The sequence below is a fragment of the Varanus komodoensis genome, unplaced genomic scaffold (genome assembly GCF_004798865.1).
Source record: "Varanus komodoensis strain SLA01 unplaced genomic scaffold, ASM479886v1 scaffold6_2, whole genome shotgun sequence".
NCBI lineage: Eukaryota > Metazoa > Chordata > Lepidosauria > Squamata > Varanidae > Varanus > Varanus komodoensis.
The window spans coordinates 5661187-5686504 of NW_025336346.1; the positions used below are offsets into that span (position 1 = coordinate 5661187).

Consider the following 25318-nt stretch of genomic DNA (forward strand, 5'->3'; position numbering starts at 1 on the left):
TTATTTATTTATTATTTATTTATTAAAACATTTTTATGCCGCCCCATTCGCCGAAGCCTCGGGGCGGCTTACAACAATAAATTAAATATCCAAATGGCATCCCTTCTCTTAAAGTAAAAAATCATAAATAATAACAGTTTGCTGCCCTTTAAAGGAAACGCCAACCGTGCTGCCATGCTCTTTAGTTGTGGGGCTCGTGCTGAGTGAAAGCAGTGCCGAAATGCAGTGCTCAGTATAAGGCTAGTGGGATAACGAAGCCCAACATTTTCTGATGATCAGGCTCTCTTCCTTCACCACTTCTCCTGGCAACGCCTGCCTCTTTTGTACTAGTTTCTGAAGGTACACTGTATACCTGTATTTGTTCCATGGTCACCAATGTGTCTTTAGCAGCCTCTGCCAGCAGGGGACGTGCTAATTCTAGCTCTTCCTGCATTTTTGCTACATCTTCTGCTGTTCGCAAAAGCTAGAGGGAAAGAAAATAAGATCCATCCTCATATGCCCCACATTTAAGTGAAGAATAGAATAATCTATTGCTGCCATATCCAGAACAGTACAGGTGGGGAAAAAATCTTAAAAGTGGCCCTATGGTTGATTGAACAAAGCATCTGTTGTTTAGCTGAGGCTGAGCCCAAAATACTAATACATCTTGAAGACAATTTCCCCAAGTTATGAATTTTAAAATCACACCAAATTCATTGGGAGGATTTTAAACATGTGCTTAACTCTCCCACTGATATCAACTGCATGTAAAAATACTTAACTAGAGATGGCTATTGTCCCTTTTAAAAAGTCAGCTTAGAATCAACAGTTTTCCTAGTCAAATGGCTGCTAGTTTTTTTTCCTTGGTATCTATATGTTCTGGCACGTTTTGGTGTGGGAATTGGTTGAGACACCTATGAGGAGCAAAACAATTCTCATAGAAACTAGGAATGGTTGCTTCAGGCCCTGATCATGACCGGTTATCTCTTCTATAATGCATTAGGTTACTCTGAAGTGCCCCTTGAATGTGGGTGGGGATCAAGATGGGTGTCTATTGCTCTAGATTTATTGTTCAACAAAAGTGATGGAAGCCCCAAGATCGGAGGGAACCCACCTTGTCCAATCCACTCTTCATTCTGTTCTTGGCAACTTTCAGCTCCTGTTTCTTTGTTCCTATCAAGGTGGTGAAGATGCTCAGTAACTCCAGATAACTTTTCGGAGTGACATAATTATGTCTTGCCAGTTCTGCCAGATATGCCTTACATTTAACTGCTACACTCTGATGAATTTCTACACACATCTCTATCTGTAAGAGGTAGAAAACACATACCTTTAGAAGTTCCTAACATTAAGAAGAGAATAGTATGTGATTACCAAATGTGATCCACAGAATTAAAATATGTAATTTTGACACTTAGAAATTAGCATTTTCCTAAAGGATTGGCATTGAATGGAAAGAAATAAAGGAGTGACAACTGTTCCAAATGCGAGCAGAGTATACCAAACATTTTGAGGAAAAAGGTGAAATATAAATATAATAAAAAGAGTATATTAGGGAGCTGCAATCTTTCATGCATACCATCGACAGTTTTAAGAAAGGCACTTACCATTCCCTTTATAATTTCTGGGGTAGTTTCAGAATCTGGGATCTCATTTAAAAAAGAGGCAGCAACTGATTCCAGGGCTTCTGCAGGCCACTCATTAAACCAATCAATGGTGCAACAGTTCACTAGGGATGGGAACTGCCTGAGTCGGGCTCGGAATACCTCTCCAATAGGGCTACAGAATATGAAAGCAACAGAGAGAATGGGCAAGACCTTATTAGAACAGACTTGGACCAATCCATTTCTTTCAAATTTGGATGTACTATAAGCAGTACAGGACTTTCAGCAGGAAAGACCATACCAAACGAATACATAAAGACCTTGTTAAAAATTGCAGGAATATAGTACCTATTAAACCAATAAGAATGAGCAATTCCTACTTCAATAACTGAGGCTTTAACCTACTTAAGACTACCACAAGGCTTGGTAATCCCAAGTGCTGATATTCATACTAGGCACTCCACAGATTGCTTCCACAGAAATATTGTTATTGAAAGCTACCAAGATTGCCGTGCCCCTGGTAGAACGTCATTATACATAAATAAGCACTGTGCTTTCTAAGTGAGGGAAATATAAGCTTTGATACATCCAGCAGTTGTGGACCTCAGACACAGGCCCAAGACTCAAAGCCATAGTCTCTTAGCTCCTACAGGGTAATATGTTGACTTTAGATACAACTTTCAGTACAATATAGCTATAAATGAAGAAAGATAATCTACCCAGGAGAAAGGAGGACTTGGTGCCCTGCAACTATTTTGGATTTCAACTCCCGTCATAACCAAACAGCATGATCAGTAGTTATGAATGTTGAAAGTTGTAATCTAAAACATCTGGAGGACACCAGGTTGGAAAAAGAGACTCTAGACAAAGGAGAAGGAGAAATTCATTTATTTCACAAACTTACATAAAGTTCAAATTTTGACCCAATATGAAAACTTAAATCAATTGTTCTTTCAAATTCCCATTTCTCTATTTTTTTTAGTAGTGTTCTCCAATGAACAAAACTGTATTATATTAGGAAAAAGAATGCATAGTATTAGGGAAATTACTTGCAAAAATGTGTATGTTAGGGAAAATTGCTTACAAAAATGCATGTATTAGGAAAAATCTGCACTTCCCAAGTTATGGACTAGGTTAGCTCATACCTCATGCACAAGACTGTATGGATATTGCTGCGCACTCTCCCTGTGTACACAGCCATCAAGTTGGCCTTGGTAGGCTGAAGACCCTGGTCCTGAACGATAGGTTTCATAGTGGTCATGATTTGGTCCTGTTCATCTGGGGCATACAGGTTGGGTATGTCTCCTGAATTCAGGAGATTGTTGATATCCTCAAGAAAGGACTCATTTTTGATCTAAAGACAAAATAAAACCAGTTCCATTGATAACTGTACCTTTGTACCCATAGTTTTAACCTCATAAATGTGCATCCTAACAATCTCATCTTTCTGCTCAAACAGGAAACTTCAGTGATTTGGAATGGAAAAATCTAAGTTACACAGATTGCACTCGCATGTAAATAAAAATCAATAGCCCATTTAATGGGATGAAATCTGCACAGAAGAGAGAATGAAATGAAAACATTTTTTTGTTATTCTGAAGCAGTGATTTAGAGACTGGACTAACATTTGAAAACTGTGTGGCATCTTTTGAATCCATCCTAACTTTATTTGCTTTTCTACACATAGTTTCTTGCAATCTGCATGTCTTCTGTAATCCCTGCACACATGTTTTAATGATACCATGTTTCTTCACTAGTAGATGCACAATATTCAGGACCTGGGGAAATGCTCTTCTTCAAGGTTACATCCACTGCTATTGGAAGGCATGGACAACTATTAGATATTTTTAGCATGAGAATGCTGAAGAAACATACAACGTCCTCTGTGCCTTCCCCATTATAGCATACTCTGACTTTTGAAATACCGGTTTACTTATTGGGCAGGATTGCACATTGTAGTAAATCATCATGATGGACTGCTGTCACGCGCCAATTGCCCATGATGAGCTTGACAGATGAGGTGGCTCAGCATAGGTGCCTTGTTGCATCCCTGCTCCTTCCCCCTCCTTCCTCCTGATATCCCAGGGGGCACTGCAGGGAGACAGGAGGCTCCTCTCTGAGCCTATTTTGGCAGCTTTCAGAGAGTTCCTGTTGTGCAAACAAGGCTTGGGCCCTGAAGCACAGAAGGAAGGTTTAGGAAGCTGACCAGGCTTTTCTACTTCCTGCTGCAAAGGAGACTTTTGGAGCAGGAAATGGATTTACCCGATCCACTCAGTACCATGGTCCTGGTCTTGAGGCAGAGCCTCAGACTGGACTGCTGGCTCCTTCCCAGGAGGTCTGGCAGCAGGAGAATTGAGGCCAGGCCGCCCAATCCACTCCATGGCACTCCCCCAAGCATGGGACAAGCCTGCACAGCAGTTTGTGGGCTCCTCCCTCCTGTCCATGGGCAGGAGGAGGCAGAATTGATCACCAGTTCCTGCCTTTCTGAGAAATCTGCTCTCAGACAGGGGGCAGCAAGCTATCTGTGCCATGGTACTGCCCTGAGCATGAGGCATTGTTACAGAGCTGATCACCAGACCTCACCCAGGTGGTCAATTCTCAGGCAGGAAAAGGAGGGGTGCCTGGTCCACTCAGCATTGTTCCCTTGAGCCTGGGGCAGCTGTATGAAATGGAGCCTTCACCCTTGCCTCCTGCTGGAGAACAGTGTTTTCCAGAAATAGGTTGGGCTGCTGATCCACTCTCATAGCTGCCTCAAGCTCAAAGCTGCAGTAGGGCAGAGTGGCAGTCATGGACACCTCTGAGAGTTGCATCGAAGTGCCAGTCAGGTTAGGGTCTGGCAAACAGCTTGCTTATTCTGTCGCTCAGGACAGAATCACCAAATTATGATCATGGATCATGTTGTCTGGGTTCTGACAATGCAACAACAATGGTAGTACAAAGAAAACCTAGAACAGACCTTTGTATCTTATCATGGCTGGCAAACACAATAAGGCACACAAGTTAGTCACCATTAGATGCTCACATGATCTGAAGAACAACCAAACATAACCAACAATGTTTGGTGGTCATGTCTGTGAGCCTTCTCATTATTAGCAGTATCCTTAATGCTTCAGAGCAGCTTTTCCACATCTTAGTGCCCTCCAGGTGTTTTGCATTAAAAGACCCACCACCTCCTGCCAACATGGCCAATGGGTGGGCAGGGGTAATGAGAGTTGCAGTCCACAGCATCTGGAGGTTGGGACAGGCTGCCCCAGTGCATGGCAAGGATATTTCTTTCTTCAACAGTAGTGCTACCCCATTTTGTAATCTGTTTTCTTCATTCTCTTTTCAATTATTTAATAGTCAGAATGATACACTAATTTGCACCAGGTATGTAAGTGGAAATCCTTATGAAGTCCACTGTGCAGCCATGGGCAAGCCAATTTCTTACCAGAGCAGACCCACAGAACTGTTGGACTGCTTCAACATGGCTTTAATCTGCTTGAAGGAATGAACTATTATAAGCATGATATTAAGAGATAACAATGCATGTAATTCCTTGAAATCTTGCACACAAATGCACAGCAGTGTTTTTATTCTTTGCAATGACTCTTATCTGTGGAATAGATTTCAGACTACGGATGGAGAATTGTGTGAGTGGAACTATCACACATGCAAACATGAGGCTTAAAGCTACAATTCTATATTTTCTTCTCTGAGAGTAAGTCCCACTAACCTCAATGTGTTTTACTTCTGTGTCTGAACAAATATGAACAAAAGATCCATCCATGATTTGTCTGAATGAGCACCAGAGCTTGGGTGAGCTACCTTGGGTGAGCTCCCCAGATGCTTTAGACTGCACTTCCATCATTCCTGACTATTTCCAAGCTGTCTGGGACTGATGGGAGCTGTAATCTAAAACATCTAGAGGTATGCAGTAGTATTTTGCCATTTTTGGTTTTCAGGAAGTGCTCACATATACATTTACATGTCAGTTTTCCAAGTTAACACTGCTTAGCCAAGATTTGTTAAAAAAATGATATGGGGTGATTGCCTTGGGACAAATCTAAGCACAGTTCATATAAAACAGGTCTGGGAAACCCTTTTTGGCTTGAGGTTCAGATTGAATTGTGGAGAAGGTCCCTGAGAAATGGAGTCTATTTTTAGAACTAAGAAGGCAAATGTTTTCATCTCCAATCACCTGCTGAATGGAGATAACAACTTTTCTTTCATGGAAAAGGATGTGAGGGATCAAAGGTTCTCTATCCCTGATGTAAAGCACTAGAATACTAGTGCATGAAGCAAAATCAGTTCTTGTATGTGCAGATTTGATTACCTGTGTATCTGTAAATAGAAATGTAATTTGCTGGCTTTGCAAGCCAGCTTTCAGCATGATCTTTTTGATATCTTCTCTCCACTCGGTTATCCCATAATTCTTGGAAAGTTCTATCTGAAAACATTCATAATCAGCTCTGAAAAGGAAAGAATCGGAATCACTGTATAGGCTATGATTCAATAAAGTAGTATGTATAAAAGGAAGAAGCACATACATAGGAACTATCCTCTTTGCCATTTTCTCGACAGATTTCTGATTGACTTTTAAATGAAATAATGATTTTACCAGCAAAAAAATTCAGTCAGGAAAATGTCAAGAAAATGTTCCGTGGTTGTATTCTGTCTAAATATATCACTTCTTTGCATAGTGGCTATAGCTGGGCCTTTGTAACAAAAATACTTCTAGAGGTTCACAAAAACCTTTCATGGTGAAAATATACCTTAATTACTCCTGTAACATGATCTGGGTGGGTTTGCCTTTGAAGTGTGCTTGGAAAATGCACCTAGTGCAAAACATGGCAGCCAGTTCTTTCTGGTGCATGTTTTCTTGACTGTTTCAGTTTTGCACCAGCCACCAGTTTGATTCCAGGCACCATTCCAAGTGCTGGTTCTTACCTATAAAGCCCTAAATGGTTTGGGGCTAAGAGATGTGAAAGACCATGTGAAAACTTCTGCAGTTCTTGTTCTGTTTCAGAACAAATCCTTTCTCTGTGTTCCACCATGATGTGAACAGGAACCCTGGATAGAGACTGTGGTGGATCTCAAACCGTAGAATTCTCTCCCTAAAGATGCTAAAATACATTGTTTAGTTTAGGTAGGCTGTTAAAAACTTTATGTTCCAGATGGCTTTTGGGTGATATTAAATGTATTAATTCCATTCTTTGAATTTAAAATGCTGTATTTTATCTCTTCTTAATTTGCTCTGTTATGATAGTGTTTTAAATTTTTAAAAGTTTTGAATTGTAAATTACCTTGGGGAACCTAAAGAGTGACTCTCAAATAATTTTATGAATGAATGAATAAATCTTCAATACATTGGAAAAGGCTCACTGCTTGTGGAGAGATACAGCCCACAGAACACACAATCCCATTAAGGGAAGATGAGCACACAATATTACAAATAGAGAAAAAAAGAAATATGGGGATATACTTGAAGGGATAACTTTGGTTGCATTTCAGTGACCAAAGGGGTGATTTCCTTCATCAATGAGATAAGGTTCCCATACAAAGAAAAGGAGAATTGCATCTCACTGCCCACCTAGTGCACTTGTTCCACCTTTGGGCCTTCCTGACATCCGCATGTTTGGATATAATGCCAATTCACCAAACTAACAAATAGGAGAAACACTGAACTCAGGAAAAAACACAATTCATTCTTTCTGCAACAATGAGCTCTTTTGACATTCTCCTCTGCTACATCAAACTTTGGTTACAGGTTGCTGGTAAGATGAATAAATGGCCCTGAATGGGGAATTTTATTCCAAAACAGCTGCATGAATAAATCACTTAAGCTCTTTGAGAATTTTGTGTTATTTTTCCTGGATAAAATGTTGGGATTGGCTTATGTGCAGGACATTTAATGCACATTGATCTGACCTGGGCAATTCCCTTCTCATTTTTAGCTGCAACAGTCACATGGGTTATTCTTATTTATAGCTTATCCATGTTTTTATGCACTGCACTTGCCAAATCTATAGGTTAGCCCACCCCAGAACCGCTGGAGAGCCACCTTTCTTAACTGCCCTGCCTTCCAGAGAATCCTGCCACAGCCTGCTGGCTTAGAAATGTGTAACCTGCATTCATATCTTACATGTGGGATGCTAACTTGGTAAGAGATTGCCTTCCACTGCCACCAACACCCAAAAGAAGAGCATTGCCCAGTGCCTGGCGCAGAATACGAGTGATGCGGCAAATGTGCTGCATAGCATCCATGAAGAGCACGAGCTTCATCTTTGTCGTGTTGATCTGATTGTATTCCTCCATGTATTCCTCAATTGTATGCATAAGCTGTGATGAAGAAGAGAGGAAAAATAATAAAACTAAGAACAACTAAGAACAGCACTTTTAAGGAGGCCACCCATCCCTGTGTACGTCAGACCCCCAGGCATGAAGAAAAGAGTATTAACTGCTTTAGAAAGTCTAGTCAGTGGAATGAAACAAACAAACAAACCAACAGACCTTGATCCAAGATTTACACCTTTCAGAAAAGAGGAGCAAACAAGCTTGCTTTACCCAGCCAAAATGCTGCACAAGTAGAGTCACTGCTGAAATAGAGTCCACTGTAAACTGCCTCGAAGCCCAACAGGGGTTAGAGCAACAGAATGGTGAGGACTTGAGAAGATGGATCTCAGGTTTTAGGCCTTGGTTAAGTCATCTGATCCATTAGCCACAACTTGTCTGTCTAAGCAATGGGTGTGACAATCCTTTGCCTGCCTAAGAGCTTGGAATAATTAATGAATGTAATTCACTTAGTGGTCATGAAAAAAAGCATACTGTTATCATTATTATCCTTTGCTACATGGCAGTGAATGCAAAGTACTACACGGTTCCTTATTAAAATCTTTATACTTTTACCCTTTACTGAATTAACATTTTCTCAGTATACACAATATCCTTCCACTTGGGAGTTCTGCAGGAAGGGTAATTACTTGCAAAGGTCAGCTGTAAAGATTTTAATGGCATTCACTGCAGTACTTGGAACATAAAACTTGTTCCCCTTCCTAGCTTATTGCATTTTCCAAGCCTAAGAACTGTACTCAAGTCATCTGCATAGCAGATTCCCAACTGTTCTTTATTACTTGCCTGAACACCGAAGGAAGCAGGGGGCATCTGGGCAAAGCAGCATAAAGTAGGTCTGTTCAGTCTTCATCTATCCAGGTTCATCTATCATTCACAGCATGCTTCTAGAGCTCAGTCTATCCTTGTACAACCTTAGCCTTTTTTGCAGAAGAAATCATAACAGCTTCTACAATGAGCCTGCCATGTGAACCCTGCATGTCAAAGATATTCTAGACACTCAGGAGGACACCTTATGCTTCTATTAACTGCACCCACATTATATGTTGCACATAGTGAATTAAGGATGTGAAGAATTAAGGAGGCCTCGGCAAGGGGCGGCATAGAAATGTTTTAATAAATTAATAAAATAAATAAATAAGGAGGAAAGGAATAGAAAAGTGGAGAAGCCTCATATAAGCCTCCTACCTTGTTTTTGTCATCTATCACTTCATAAAGCTTCACATCTGCACCAGGCATCATGAAATCCCCATAGAGAAGGGGCTCATAAGGAACAACTTCCTCAAAGGTAGTTTCCCATTCCAGCATCATGCTCTTCATCAGGTCATCAAACCAAATTCGGTCCTCCTCGTTAACTAGGCGGTCACGGAACACACGGCAGTTCTCATGATACCACAGCCTCAGCAGGGGAAGTTTATCCTGGCAAAGAATTCCAGTGCCAAACTTAAAAAGTACTCTTTTCTTGCTACCCACAGGACCTTAAATAATGTTCTAATCTGAAATTTCTGGAGGAAAATAGAAGCATAATGGAACTCTACATTTCTTTTCAAAATAGTAAGCATCTCAGACTATCTACGGAGGGGTTAATGCCACAAAAACAAAAACAACACACACACACACACAGAGGGAGCCAGCAGTTTTCCTAAAATATAATCTGAAATCAGTTATGAATTCCTAGGTTTTCTCTTGTTACATTTTTTCCTAAGGCACTGATCCAACTTTGATGTTAATAGAATAGGAAACTTCTCTTTTCCAATCTGAATTACATGGAGATAATCTCTTTAAATTAATGGGTGAGAAATTGGGAATGCTGGAAGGATAGATAAATCCATAACACTGATTCTGGAGTTAGTAATTAGAAGTATTCTTGGATACCCAAATAAATTTTGTCTTTTTCATGGTCATGTTGCACAACAGATAACTGCAGGCTAAAGCACTCATGAGGCAGGATGACTATGGTTGAATTATAAAGATTTGATTCACTTATCACTGCCACCAAAGAGGGAAAAACTATCTCAGAGTTTCTCCCCCAGTTCAGCACAATCACAATCCAAAGGGATATCAGCTGCAAATCCTAGAGGAAAATAGAATGTGTTTTGTTTATGCTGGGTAGTATAAAATGCATGCAAAGAAATAACTATAGGGAAATTAATTTATTAGGAAATGCTATGCAATATCTATTCAGCTGGAATTTGTACCATGGACTGGATATCAAGAGAGGTGCACTCACCCCAATTTTGGAAGGTTCTGCCATGAGCATCCCTTGGAAAACCTTGGAAAGATCCCTCAGATTAAATGTATAATGAGACTTTGCCGGGGTAGGCAACAGTTGGGATGTGATGGTGGCATACACTCGTATGGTTGCATCAACAAGGGGTCCATTGAGTTCCTCCAGTTGAGGGCATCCAGCTAAAAAAGCATCACAGTGAAAACTTTTCAAGCCAGGGAAAATCAATAGTGGAAAAACCAAAATAAAGCAGCCTTGAGACACAGTAAGATTATCAATGCAAAAATAGATTTAGTGCTACCTAGATATCACCTATTCCCTCAGCATATATTGCTGATGAATCTGCACTTGGGGCATGATTTTGGCCACTCCAGGTTTTGTTCAGTTTGGTTTGTACAAAATGTGGCTGCCAGGGGGCTTTACAGTGACAGCAAAATGGATGGTCCATTGCAGACTTTTACCACTTTCACAGATTAATGTATTTCTTTTGGGGCTCGATCAAGGATATTGGTTATGACCTCAAATGCCCCCAAAGGCCTGGATGTAAGCTCTTTGAGAACTCCATTTCACTTCTGAGGTCCATCTCTGAGCCCTACTGTCATCAAAGGAGCTGCAGGTGGGGACAGAAGTTTAACACCTTAATAATATTTTTTTGCCTACACAATCATGGTTGCTAGAGAAAGGCAGGTTGCATACCGGTAACTGTCATTCTTTGAGTGGTCATCTGTGCATCACACGTATGGGTGCTGCACCTGTGCAGAGCCACATTTGGGAAGATTCCTCTATCTAAGCCTAGAATTTTTGGTGGGAGCCCCACCTCCCCTTCCCTGTTATATAAATAGGTGGGCTTCCACCATTTTCTCAGTCCAACTGGAGACCGTTGTTTGCCCTATGTGTAGGTCCCTAAGTGTCCTATCATTATGTAAATAGTAGGTAAAAAGAGGGAAAAACGTCTATCCACCAACACCGACATGGGGCTGGCAGGTGGTTGTGTGAATGCACAGATGACAACTTGAAGAACGACAGTTACAAATATGCAACCCGCCTTTCTTCATCATGTTCTCTGTGCATCACACATATCGGTGACAAGCAAGCATACCATTAAAGGAGGTGAGAGGTGTCATTACAAGAGAATGGGTGACAACACAGCCAGACCAAAGGAGCAATCCTATTTGACTCTCACATCAAGCTGTGGCAAGTCCCAGTACACTAGGTGGTATGCTAATTAAACTGACTCTACAATCCAGTGTCCAAGGTGTTGGGAACCAACTGGTCTGCAAACTGGGACCAAAACAAGCTAGCACGCAGCAAATGACAAGCGTATGCAGTGCCCTTACAATGTCTGTAGGCAGTTATGGGTAGAATGGCAGGAGTACTATTTCTTGATTTATATGAAAGGAGGAAAAGACCTTAGGGAGAAAGGATGGATTGGGATGGGGTGCCACTTTTTCCTTGTGGAAAGTCAAGCATGGAGGATCTATCCATAGTGCACAGAATTGGTGCACTCTACAAGCCGAGGTAATGTCCACCAGGAAGGAGACCTTCCAAGTTGAGGTGAAAGTCCATGAGAATGAGCAGTTTGAATGGTGTCCTTGTTAGTACATGTAAGACTATGGAGAGACTCCCACTGGTGATGATGGATTGGACAGGAGGATTCAGGCTTTGAGGCCTATCATGAAGTCTCATGAGTGAGGGTGAGAGAAGCTGAGTAGCCTTCAATAGGACCTCTGAAGACGGAGTGGCTGGGTTAGGAAGCTCCTTGATAGAGGTTGGATTAAGTCAGGGGTCCTCAAACTTTTTGAATAAGGGGCCAGTTGAAAGGTGTCAGGGATGGGCACAGGCTGCCAAGGCAGTGCGGGCAGGGGGTGTGGGCCGGGACGGGGAGTGGAGTGCACGTGCAGAAAGGCAGGGGCATGCATGCACAGAGATCCTTTTCTTTGAGCAAGTCCAAAACGATTTCCTTGAGAGCAAGCCGGCGCCTTGGGACCAGTGAATGCACCAGTCCCATATTCACTTTCTGTAGAGCAATGAGTGCTTTGTACATGTCCAGCAGCTCCAGGCCTTTTATATGGAGCGTCTTTTTGTGCCTGGACCAAGTCCCTTGAGCCCGGTATTGGTTGGAATGGGAGCTTTGGTGGAGAGGGATGCATTAGTGGTCAGTGTCACTGTCAGTTCCCAGGGCAGGAATGGAATTCCCTATGACAGATTCGAGCTGTCTATCCACCAGGCTAGGCTTGCCAATACATGGATGGGCAGAATTAGAGTCTTTCTCTGCAAGTTGCACCCGAGGAGGGATGCCCTTGTAAACCAGAGCTAGAGCAGGTGCATTTGCAGCCTGGCAAAATGTATTATGGTGATGGGTGATCTGTTGAATTCTCCAAGTGGGTGACCTCGGGTTGGTATGAAGGTCAGAGGCTGTAGCCATGAGCTTTTCCATCTGGTCTTGGGGTAGGTATGCTTGAGCTGGCTTGGAATGAAGAATTGCTCCAGTATATGGGATGGTCTGTGAAGGAGCAAGCATGAATGTTTTGCTGGTAATGCACAGACCCATGAGTAAGAGGAATGCATGTAATTTCAATTGACCACATATGTCCTGTTGAGTATTGGGAACCAGCAATGAGTCTTCTAAGTTGAAGTAAACTTGTACTGCCTGAAGTTGGAAATGTGCACATGCCAGAGCCATACATTTGGTGAATACTGCCGTCAAAGAGATCTGGATTGAGAGCATGCCCTCTGTCAAACAGCATGCACTCAATCCAGGAACACATCTCTTGAGGAAGATTAGCTGCCCGAAGATATGTATGTTATCAAACTGAGACCTCACTGACTAAGACTGGAATCACAGTCAACCTGATGGCATGCTGTTGTGATCTGTTGTTTTGAGAACTGAATGCTCTCCATGAGGAAGACTCTGGCTAGCTCCCATTGTTGATCTGGTAGAAAAACCTCTAGAGCCTCCATTTTCTGCCACAAGAAGACCGGGTACCTCCCCATCATAACTTCATAGTTTGAGATGCAGAGGCCCAGTCCCATTGTGGAGTATATCTGTTGCGCCATCACATCTAAGTGGCAACCTTCTCTGTCAGTCAGTGCAGAGTGCTCTCTGTACAGTTGCCCTTGGGTGGATTCAACGATGATGGAATTTGGGCACAGATGGTACAAAAGGTAGGGAATGTCTCTCTCCTGTACCTGGTACATCCCTTCCAGTTGGTGGGAAGTGGGGTGTGGCTGGTTAGGAAGCTCCCAGGGTTCCCTCATCACTCTGGCCAGCATTGGTATGAATGGTATAGCAACAGGAGCTGAGTCCTCTGTCCAAATCATAGACGAGGTCTTCATTAGGCTCTGTAGTTTGTTGAACCTGGACACTAATGATATGACCATTCAAAGGACTTGCTTGGAAAAGTGACCAAGGCTTTCCCTTGGAGACCCTGGGCCTTGGGAGGAGACAGCATTATCTGGAGAGGTAGAGATGGGTTTGTAGAGTCTACCATGTCAGAATCAGAGGCATAGTCCATCAGGTATGATGACTTGGAGCCAATTGACAGAGAAGGCAATCTCTGGACACTCTCAAGCTGTTGTTGAGTAGAGGTGCCCAGGTCGGGTTCAGGATGTCAGAGTGGTCTCGGCGGGACCAATGCTCCATCAGTCTAGTTGGAACTGGTGGCCATGTGTAGCTGCGTGGCTCTGCAGCATGTTCCCATTTGCATCCTGGAAAGTATTGGCCTGGGAATGGATATACTCCCCAGTATGGGTTCCCCTGTACAATTGTGCCATTGGTTCGAAGTTGCGCACAGAATTGTGGAGTGACATCAGTGATGGGTTGGACAAAGTCAGAACAAATGGATGGGGTGTGGAAAGCACCAGTTTGAAGCTTGTTCCATTGTGTGATGTGTACAGCGATCTAATGGGGGAGACTGCAATGGTGGGAGACCAAGCTGGCGAATCATAAATCTCCCCTTCAGAGAAGAACGGTGCCGCCTGGGCAGGTATGACCCTGGTGTAGTCTGATCAAGTTGGAGTAGTTGGGGGATGGGATGGAGAGGCTCAAGTTGGTAGCATGATTGGAGCAGACAAGGTGGTCTGAGTGTCTGGGAGGTTTGGTAAGCTGCAATACTTGGAACATCCAGTAGAGCAGTATTGCTTAAGTTTTTGAGGCTGTTTAGCCTGTTTATGGTCCTTGGACTCAAGGTACTTTATCCTCTCCTTAGGCTTCCTAAGCATATTGGAGGTAGGATGGCTTTGGCTTATCTGTAGCACCAGTCAATGGGTGCTTTTTGCAGCATCTTTTGAAGCTGAGGGGCCATCACCCCCGCTTGGTGATGGTCTGGCAGTGTGGGCATTGTCCACATGATGTTCCTTCCTGAAGCAGAGGAGGCATAAAGAGTGGTCAACGCTTGAAGGCATCTTGACGCTGCATTTGGCACACTTACAAAACACCAGTTTGAGAGCCCTCGGAAGGAGAAAGGAAGACAAGATGTAAGGATATAAGAGAAAGATGATAGTAGGGCTTTAAAAAATTTTTGTAACGGAAATAAGTGGGAGTGGTTTTTGAAAAAGAAAGGGGGTAGTGAATGCGAGTGAAAAGATTGAAAAAGGGTAATCTGAAGATCAAGACACCATAAGAAATATGAGAAAGATTTTTGAGGAAAAGGCTGAGGTAATTGTATAGATAGAGATCTCGAGGCATTGCAAACAGTAGTGGAAAGTGAACTGAGAAAATGGTAGGAGTCTGCCTATTTATATAACAGGGAAGGGGATGAAGGCCTCCCACCAAACATTCTAGCCTTAGCTAGAGGAATCTTCCTGAACATGTCACTGTGCAGGCGCAGCATCCATTTGTGTGATGCACAGAGACTACAGCGAAGAATGATGAAATGGTTGCTTTCCAAACCGTTAGTGCAGAATGGCCTTTGTGTGCTAGTTATTTCAGGAAAATAATTAAAGGCATGTTATTCATTTCATATTAATTAAAGAATCTAGAAACTAGTTAGGGAAAGTGTAACATCACTAATTGGCTGACAAAAAAGATGATGTAAAAGGTTAAGTGTACTTTAACTAGAAATGCAGAAAAATATTCTGCTATCCTTCACATTTAGAATGGTATCACTGGTAACCCCTAGGATCGCAAATAACACATGTTAATCCATCATGCACAGATTTTAGCCTAAAGAACAGACACCCGCAAAATCTTAAATAATTAGCTTCAGGCAGCTAAGAATAATATTCTTTATCGCAGAGATGAAGGTTCCCTCTGATTTAATCCTACTTTAAAAGCGTCTAAGCACACTTTTTACAGTTTTTATTCCCATATCAGATTATCCACGGACTCAGCCAACTTCCATGGGAAAGTTTTATTCTTTAGGTTGTAAATTCATTCTGTGTATGTACACTGGTATTACCGTGGTCATATGTACACTGGCATTTTTCACCAACAATACATAAATTAGGAAAGACATACACACACATATATCCAGAGACCTGAGACCAACCAAGATTTCCAGGCAAACTTACATGGAAGTTTAAATATATGTGTACATGCATACATGTGTTGACTGCAATTTACCTGCTTTCTGCAGCAAACACTGGGGCAACACTGATGTCCATAAACCACATATGTTTGCAGCACTGAGCATGGTAATGCTTTATGTAAGCCAGACATGGCATCCCGACTTTATATTCCATTTTATTGCAACTGGGAAAATTGATATAATCCTAAAAGTAGCAAATAGTGTCTATTGTCCTGTGGAATTTAGTCCAAAAAATCCCTCTCATTCAAGCAAATGAGACTTATACTCTCCAAGCCTTATGCAGATGATAGACTGAGCAAGTGTTCTGGTTACTTACGGACTGGATCTCTGTGACATATTTCTCCTAGTCGCCCAGCTAAAAATCAAGAAAGAAATACAGAAGTGTTGACACAAGACAGGTACATTTTTCATTCAGTTCTGCAAAGAATTTTTTACACAAAATGTAGCAAGGACATACTGTATTTTGACATTAAGCAGTAAATAAGTGAAGCCTGCAACAACAACAATGATGTGGTAGATCTCTCTTTCTAAGACAGGAGTGGGAACTGCACCGTTTTAGCAGTGGGCACAGCTATAGCCCATAGCGTTGCCAGCAGTAGCAGTAGGTGCCCACACCATTCATACAGGGCAGGCACAGTAATGGCTTTGGTCACCGTGTATGATGACCAATGCTGAGAAAGAGATAGTGGAAGTGCATCCTTGTTTATACTCCTAGATCTTTCGGCGGCTTTCAATACCATTGACCATGGTATCCTTTGGGGCTAACTGTCTGAGCTGGAAGTGGAGGGCTACTGCACTGTAGTGGTTCTACTTCTACTTGCAGGGTCAGCTCTGGAAGGTGGTACTTGGGGCATATTGCTTGGCCCCATGGATTCTCGGACATGGGGTTCCTCAGGGGCTGGGCTTGTCCTGCTTGTTCTTTGACATCTACATGAAACCATTAGGTGTAGTCATCCAGAGTTTTGGAGCACATTGTCATCCTTACACTGATGACAGGCAGGTCTATTTCTCTTTTTCATCTTCAGCTGTGGATGTACTAAAGCAGTGCTTGGCTACAATAATGGACTGGATGAGGACAAATAAAATGAGGTGCAATATGGACAAGACTGAGATGGTGTTAGTGGGTGGTTCCCCTGACTGGATGGAAGGTATTCAACCTGTTCGAGATGCACGAGTGAGTTGATAGCCTGAGTGGTGCTCCTTGATCCATACATGTCACCTGAACCCCAAGTAGCCTCAGTGGCACAGAGTGCCTTCTAGCAGTTCTTGCTGGTGACCCAGCCACACCCCTATCTGGACAGAGAAAGCCTGGCTTCAGAAATTTATGCTCTGGTATTCCCTACAGTAGATTACTGCAAAGTGCTATACTTAGGGCTAAAGACTGTTCAGAAGCTGCAGCTTGTGCAAAATGCAGCAGCCAGACTAATACCTGGGACCAGAGAGTCTGAACATAGAACTCTGTTTGTGGCCTGCTTGCACTGGCTGTCTATATGCTTCCAAGCCTAATTCCAGGTGCTGTTTTTAACTTATAAAGCCCTATTTAACATAAAGCTTCTGAAAAAACAATTCACATATTTTCTTGATATAAATATATTTTAGCAAGAATTAAGCAGCGTAGGGAGCTGTTACAATATACATCAAAAAGTATAGTCTCCACCTAAAATTAAAAAAAAACTTTAATAAAAACACTTTGTATTTTTAGCCTCATTTTCCTGACACCATTTTTCACTTTCACCAAGAAAACCGAACAGAAGATCTAGCATAAAATATTTAGTCAGCTATTTCAAAGTATTATGCTATTTCATTGAAAAGGGGGGGGGGGGGGAATAACACTTGTGTCTTGGTAGCCCTACACAGTACATTTGTGCTCAGAATCACAAACACTGTTGAAACAGCATCAAATAATGTCTAATAAATCTTATGTTTGGCATACAAATACTAAGAACCTGTTTTTTCACTCTCCTGAAAAGAATCTAGGATTAAACTAGGTTTACATAGCTTGTGATGCATGCAGCCAAATGTAGTTTACTGACTACTATGTACATGACAAGCCACAGTTTTGCAGTTTCAGGCTGACAGCAGCCCTTTGCATGTCACAATACATGGCTGGTGGGCTGCGTATGGCTTTGTGACAGGCAAATCCAATACCTTAACTAATTACAGCTAGAAAATAGAAGATACGCATTAAATGCAAAAGTTTGCAGAGTATCGACAACACAGCTTGGTGTACTAAATGATATTCCCTTAGTTTGCATCTCCCAAGATCTTTGACTGCCCCGCCCCCACTACCCCGACAGCAAATGCAATCTTAAATAAACAGAAGGGAATAAATAATGGTCTCATGGAACACTACTGTTCCTCTTCAAGAACATCTTACTTTTTATATCAATCATCATCATCATCATCATCTACATTTCTATACAGCCCCATAGCCCAAGCTCTCTGGGTCAAAAACTTGCTGAATCTCATAGCATATCAGAGGCTAGGAAAGAAAGAAAGAATCCTGTGTCCTTATAACCTACCCATCCAGCTGCTTAAAATGGTGGAAAATATTTTCTTCTTGCTGCTATCCTCCATTTCAGTGAATGAGAGATAGTTGAAATGACGGGTAAGGCGTGGGGTGACAGCATTTCTTCCTCCACCAGGTGGTCCCATGGCACCGACAAAGTTAATATCTACCAACTTCTTAAAGGTACCTGATAAAACATTCCAGAGAAGAATGGCAACACATATGAATTCAAAGCCTCCTTCAGGATGAAGTAGGGAAGGGAAACTGTATACTAGGCATACTGTATACCTGGTTACTCTAGAACCAGGCTGATTGGCCTGGAAAAGAAACTGTTTTACCTACAGAAGTCAGGTTAAAGTCGTACCGATTTGTTTCCTATCGTACCAGCCGTTGTGATCCATCCACTGCCGAAGAAGTTCAATGGGGGGCTGGGCACCATAGGTCTCTAGTGCTGGCATGTTCAAGTCATCAATGAAAAATATGAAATATCTGCCAAGTGGGGGGCCAAAAACCCCTTTGCGCCTGCACATACCCAGACAAGAATAAAAATTACTGAGAAGAAAACTTGTCTGAAGTGCTCTAGTCAAGGTCTTTATTCAGTTTACTACATAGTCTGTTCATGGAGCTCCACCTCAGTAAAACTCTACATCTGTCTCACCCACTTCTTGATAAAGCCACATAGTAAGGGAGTCCTGGAGGGAAACTCACAGAGAAAATTCTGGTTCAAGAAATACAGAAGTGTTATTGATTTGGTAATATGAACAAAATGTAAAATGCTGATCCTGTTCCTTGGCTGGGTAATCTAAGTATAATCCATGCATGATTATGAAAAATGCTTTAATATCTGAAATGGAGAATATGCTCTTCAACATTTCAGTATTAGCTGGAAGAAATTCAAAACCATAGATATATAACATGCAAAAAGTATATTGCATATTCCACTAGATGTCAGGCAATAAAATAATCAATTTGGAATGGTATAACATATAACAGTAAAAGAACAGTATTGCCACAGAATCCAATAAGTATGAACTAACCCGCCGACTCAAGGCAGTCCCCAATTATATTTAGGTCCTAGTGAATGTTTATTATCAGTAAGGTCCAAATAATTACAAGATTAGAAGCCAGTAGGAATCCCCAAGGCCATATCACTTTTCAAGCAATATCTGTTTGCCTACTATATTCATCCTGTGGGGGTGCTGGTCTGATTATAGGGTGGTCACTGTTGCCAGTATGGGTAAACAACTAAATAAGCTCCCTTTGTTTGAAACCATTTCTATTCTTACGCTTAACTTCATCAGCAGATTTGGAAATGTGGCTAATAAAAACTTTACATAAAGGAAACAAACTTGGACAAAATGGTGCATCAGGAGCAGAATAAATGTGACAAGATAATTTTGCCTTTTATCCAGCTTGCTGTCTATGAGGTCTTGGGTCTGGTTGGCTGAGGTTCGAGCAGAAAACATCAGAAAGTGGCTGATATATTCTAGTGGTAGGTTCTTCAGAAGCTTGTCTGCTATAGTGAGGGTCTTCCCTGTCCCCGTAGGACCAATACAAAGAACCTACATTTGGAAAACAAAACTCTCAGCACTTGATGTATACATTGTAATCATACTTCCACAGTTCCATTTGGCAACCGGTGGGCTTCTTGACAGTCCACTATGACTTTGCCATCCAGAGACTACAGGGCATTTGAAAGTGAGTCCTCCACTTTGTTAACTAGTGAAATAGATTACACTGAAAGATGCCTTTAAATGGGAAAAAGTCAACCAGAAAAGCAGAGATGGTTGCTGACTTGATTATGCAAAAGAATGTAGCACTCCTTACAATGCTAGATTAACCCCACTTGAAATTCGGGAAACATACTGGTTTATGGTTGGTGAGTAACATTTCCAACAGGTACGCCATCTGGACAGTGTTCATTGTGGGAACAATAATGTCACAAAAGCTGGTATCAGGCACCATGGTAAACTCTGTGCAACCATCCATCCAGTTCTCCCAGCCCACCTAAGGGACAAAGAAATAGGCAGATAAAGGCTGAAAATATTCTCTAATGCTATGATACGAAGAAAGAATACAGTCATTTCTATGTGACCCTTAAGGCTACAGTCCTGTGAAATTTTACAGTGTTTTGTTCCATTCATGTCAATAAGATTACTGGCCTTCACCAAATTAAAATTCTCCAGAACAGAGTCCCACTGAAATGAAGTGGCACTTCTCTGACTTATCACCTTCCCTCATATCAGGGTTGGATGTGGTACCCTTCAAATGAGGGTTTGAGCAGGACTTGGGAGCCAAAAATCTTGACCTGTTCTGAGAGAAACACAAGGTGTATTAAGGATAATTATTGTGGCAGCAACACTTTCAATTTTTTTCTTCCCTTTTACCATTTTCCTTTTTTTTCTTCCTTTTTACCTTTTGCATCTTGCAAAATGATGCAAGATGCATTCCATGGAGAAACAGCAGCTGGATCTCTGTTCCAGTTGCTGCTAACATGGCACATCAGTAGAGGCCCAGTCCACATGATCAGAATAAATCACACATAAACCATGTGCTGGGTAGCATTTCCCTAACTACCCGTCATGTTGTCTGGACCTGGATGGCATGACTTGCTTGAGAGTGAAAAGACCTCGAAATAACCCTTCAACAACAGGTTTACTCTACTTCAAAATGTTCAAGAGTGCCCCCTCAATTTTGCCACATGGAAGTGGGGTGGGAAACTGTGTGCGTGCGAGACCCTAAGTTTTAGAAACTGATGAAACAAGTTAGTCTTGACTAAATGAGTGTCATTGCTTTCAAGGCATGATTCTACCACTTTGACCATGGTCTTTAGAAAGGAATTAGGTATCCATTTCCCTTGCTTGTTTGAACATCACCTGTTTGAAGCTGAATGTATTAACTGTGGGAAGGTTCAAAGCTCTCACTTTTATGTGATTTTCCTTTCCCAGGAATGCCTCAAAATACTGCAAACCAAGCCATCTGTCTTTGTTTTGCCACATACATTTGGAGAGCCACGTAAGATTTTTTTCCCCCGTGGTCTCTCCAGCTAACATGTTTCTCTATAGTCACAAATTTGTTGTGGGGTAGCCAAATGACTTTCTATGAGGTAGTGCTTCTGTTATGAGGGTATCTCATGGTCTTGGGAATCAAAGCAGGAATATTTTACTACCCAGTATGACCCTTTCAAAGTCATATTTATCACATGGCCTAAGAACTCAGTCTCAGTGATCCTTACAACAGCCTTGCAAATTAAGCCAGAATGGTCTCTCCCATATTTTAATTTCTGAGAGACAGTGGATTGTCTAAGGTTATCTAACAAGGTCATGACAGAATCGAGATTCTATTGGCAAGCTAATGAGGGGGAATTGGCGAATCATACTGAAATAGGTTCTTTCCAACAGAAATTTGAATGGGTGATTTCCAGTTCTTAGAATCATATTGTATCAGCTCACGTGGCATAAAGCTTCTCTCTTCATCCTAAAATCTTGATTTCAAAATTCCGTATCCTGAATATGATGTTTTTCTAAAAAGTTGAGCACTATTCTAAAGGCTAAGATCTTCAAATACACAGTTCCCCTGTTTTCAATTAAAGTGCTAAACATAATTATGGCTATTGCCTCTAGCTATGCAATCCATGCAATCCATTTCTTGTAAGTAGGATATCACACTGCTGGTACTGAATGGCTAATGAGACCATAGAGGAATTCTGGTATGATTTAAATGCCTTTGCTTCAGCATATCTTTGATGATCCATGCCTGTTGGCTGACTGGTAACTACTACATTGTGCCTTATTTATTGATTCTTTCATAAATATCATAAATTTAGCCATATTAGTCTCCTGTACCAAAACCTATAAAAAGACTTGTAGTACCTTACAGACTAACCATTTATTACAGCATAAACTCTTATGGACCAAAGTCTGTTTCATAGTTGTGGACTCAAGTTGATGAAAGCTAATGCCATAATAATTTTGTTAGTCTTCAAGTGCTACAAAAGTCTTCATCGTGTTTTCATAAAACAATGCTTTTTTCTTTGGGAAAGAACATTTTCTAGGATAAAATGTTCTAGAATGAAAATGTGTTTTAAATATGTACTGAAAGTATTATTCACATTCTCTGAACAAGAAGTGCTTCTTTTCAAAACATACGCAATTTTGATTCAGAATTTCCTGTGGACTTACGTGGGAACTTTATTTTTAAATGGATAAACCTAATGACTTCTGGCCTGTCATAGGATCTTCCATCCCAGCTTCGCCCCTGTTACCAGTGTGTCCAGCAGCAATCCGCCACTCATGCCATCCACACATTTGGCTAGTCTATGAAGGGCCTCTCTGTGCATACCCGTGAAAGCACAAAATGCTCCTTCATGCAAAGGAGGATCCTGGCCCTGACTGGGTTGGGAGCCCTCCAAGTATGGATGGGTTCTATAGTCACATAGTGGAATGTGGGTACATTCCAATATATTCACATACTTGCTGAAATTACAGATAATGTGCTAGTGTATTTTTGGCTATGGGCCAGGATAGAAATCTAATCAGATAAATAAATATGGCTATTGGGGGCACTGGCTGGTGGGATGAGCCTGTGTAGTCCTCCATATGTGTTCTTTGAACATATGTGTATGTGTTCAACTTCTCAATGAACATCCCATTTACCACATTAACTTCATCTTCATCCTCTTCTTCCTCCAAGCTGCTAATTCCAGCATCATCCAGCTTATAGTCATAGACCAATCCCTCTTCTGGGAACAGTATTTGAATCTGTGGGGAAACATATCAATGGTGAACACCACAGCTAGCTTTAGTTCAGAAGAGGTTCATATGAAGGCAGATATGATTTCAGAATCATTCCACTGAAATCTCTCTATTTTGCTGTGCCCCCCTAATAATGATTCAAAAGTAAAGCAATCATATTATCTGCCAAATAGTCATCTTCAGAACAATGAAACTGCACATATTCTGGAAATGCAGGAGCCCTATAGCTGCTATCAGGAGCTGTTAATATCCTGTTCCCATCAACTTACTTTCTCATCTGACATCTTCTTCCTTAACCAGTTGCTGAACGACACACGGCTTCGGGCTTCCCCAGTTGCACCCACACTCCAGATCAAAGCAAATATGAACCATGATTCGATCAGTTCACCAATACGAGCTGTCTTCTCTGGCGGTATTCTTTTCATTCCCTGAAGATTCAATTAAAAGTACAATCATAATATTAGAGCCTTCTCAATAGTCAGTGATGAAATGAGATGTAAAATAATCTCCTGAATCTTTACATTCCCCAATTATGCTATGGGTGCCCTTCCTAAAAATATCTCCATACTGGGTGGACAAGATTCCCATATGAGTTGGTATAGACTCAGACCAGATCCCTGGCTTACAATTTCACTGTGTCACAGCATTAACCTAAAAATAATTTACTGTTAGCTCTATGACCTTATAATAAAGATTGATTGATTGATTGAAACGTAATTTAGCATCTGAGTTTAAGCTCTAAATCCAGTCCTGTTTTGATCAAGGATAACATAGAAAATATAAAATGAAAGCTTATGTACAATTTATTTCCATCTGGTATTTCAGTATCTCTTGTATCGATAAATTCTAAATGTATCTCAAAGTCTTGGGTCTGTTATTGAGTCTAGGAACTTAGGCTCTTGACATACCCAGAGAACAAACAATTAGAAAGTACAGAATTTGCCTAAACATGGTAAAATCCAGTATAATTCTCTAATTCTTTCTGAAATGGTCTACAAAACCTTGTTGGGCATTCTTTTCATTTTTAAAACAGGAATGCAAGTGCTGTGTAGAAACCTAAGCACAAATAACTACAACAATCCTACCTCAATAGGAATAAAGGGTTGAAAGAAACAGTCCAATAATTTCAGAAGACTCCTTGTTAAGTTAGTGTCTGTTGAAGCAATAATCTCCTTCACGGAACTCCGGACAAACCTGATAGATTCCTGAAATAATCAGGACATACAGAGTTAAATGTTTTTAGATTCATTTTCAAGTTTGGTGTTTCACAGAAAACTATTCTGACATCATCACTATTTCAAGGAGTGCTTCCAGTACTCATCACATGAAGTAGAGAACTAGACACTAACAAAGTCTAAGAAGCATTCCAATAATCAATCAGGAGGACAATTTATAGTCTTTTTTAGAGATGGTTAGCTGACTGTGGTGGAGTTCCACATTTGGATCACTGAATACAAAATAACCCATCACCAATATTAACAGAGAAAGGTGAAACACGCAGGTTAAAAATTAATAGGTTGCATGTTTACAATCCTCTGCTTGTAACTAAGAGCAGCCTCAGGAGATAATATGGAATGGGGCTGTAACACAGGTGGAAATAAAGTTTGGAACAGCCTCCCCACTATCAACACATATACACCACAGTCTTGATCCAAGTCAAACTTGATCCATGAAAGTTGATAAGGACAAGACACATTTTTCATGGGTGTCCTATAACACCATTGAGCCACTCGTCTGTTGTTAACTGCTGGAAAAAATGTGAAGACGAGGTATGTAGGATTAGCATTCTGACCAGTGTACTTGTATAATTCACATGATGAATGAAGCAAGAGTCATGTTAAGTCTCAGACGCAAAAATGCCAAAATTCCCTGTTAACTCCTATGTATACATAGAAATGTTAAAACTTCCAATTGTTTCATGTGGAAAAACTCTGCTTATCTTCAAAGAAAATGAAGAATATTTTTGTTGTGACAATTGCAGTTTAAATTGGCATTATAGGAGACTTTTGCTCTTGTACAGTGCAGAAATTTGTGCTATCGGAGGAAAAATGCCTACTGTTTTCCCTAAAACTGATAGGTTCATATCTATAATTGGCTAAACCCTGGTCTGACATGATCAAAATGTTAAGAATACTGCAGTAGATTACCTCCAGGAATCGGCTGAAAAGGGACTCCAGCTGCTCTGAAAATGGCTTCATAATATCTGGAATCTTCTTCAGCCAGCATTCAGTGAAGGGCTGTAGTCCCAAAATGCTGGGCTCCAGGTAAACCATGCCACACCGAGAAACAGTGGCAGGAGAAGCAACTGCTAAATCCTGCACTTCAAACATCATAGTCATTGCCTGCAACCAGATGAAAGAAGTCACTTTTTTTCTCTACCTTTTCAG

At 41.2% G+C, this 25318-nt stretch overlaps 1 protein-coding gene across 1 annotated transcript in view; it reads right to left on the minus strand.

The window, feature by feature from the left end:
- The window catches only part of DNAH1 (dynein axonemal heavy chain 1), a 134316-nt gene that overhangs the window by 36072 nt on the left and 72926 nt on the right, over positions 1-25318 (minus strand). The window contains exons 37-53 of the mRNA XM_044451247.1: positions 25079-25273; positions 24017-24136; positions 23201-23359; positions 22833-22937; positions 20044-20184; positions 19579-19739; positions 18542-18699; positions 18191-18364; positions 15985-16023; positions 10144-10322; positions 9102-9332; positions 7708-7904; positions 5899-6034; positions 2729-2937; positions 1587-1758; positions 1094-1285; positions 353-463 (exon numbers count right to left, since the gene is read on the minus strand). Coding sequence (XP_044307182.1) covers positions 353-463; positions 1094-1285; positions 1587-1758; positions 2729-2937; positions 5899-6034; positions 7708-7904; positions 9102-9332; positions 10144-10322; positions 15985-16023; positions 18191-18364; positions 18542-18699; positions 19579-19739; positions 20044-20184; positions 22833-22937; positions 23201-23359; positions 24017-24136; positions 25079-25273 — 2679 coding nt within the window. The remainder of the gene's footprint in view (positions 1-352; positions 464-1093; positions 1286-1586; positions 1759-2728; positions 2938-5898; positions 6035-7707; positions 7905-9101; positions 9333-10143; positions 10323-15984; positions 16024-18190; positions 18365-18541; positions 18700-19578; positions 19740-20043; positions 20185-22832; positions 22938-23200; positions 23360-24016; positions 24137-25078; positions 25274-25318) is intronic.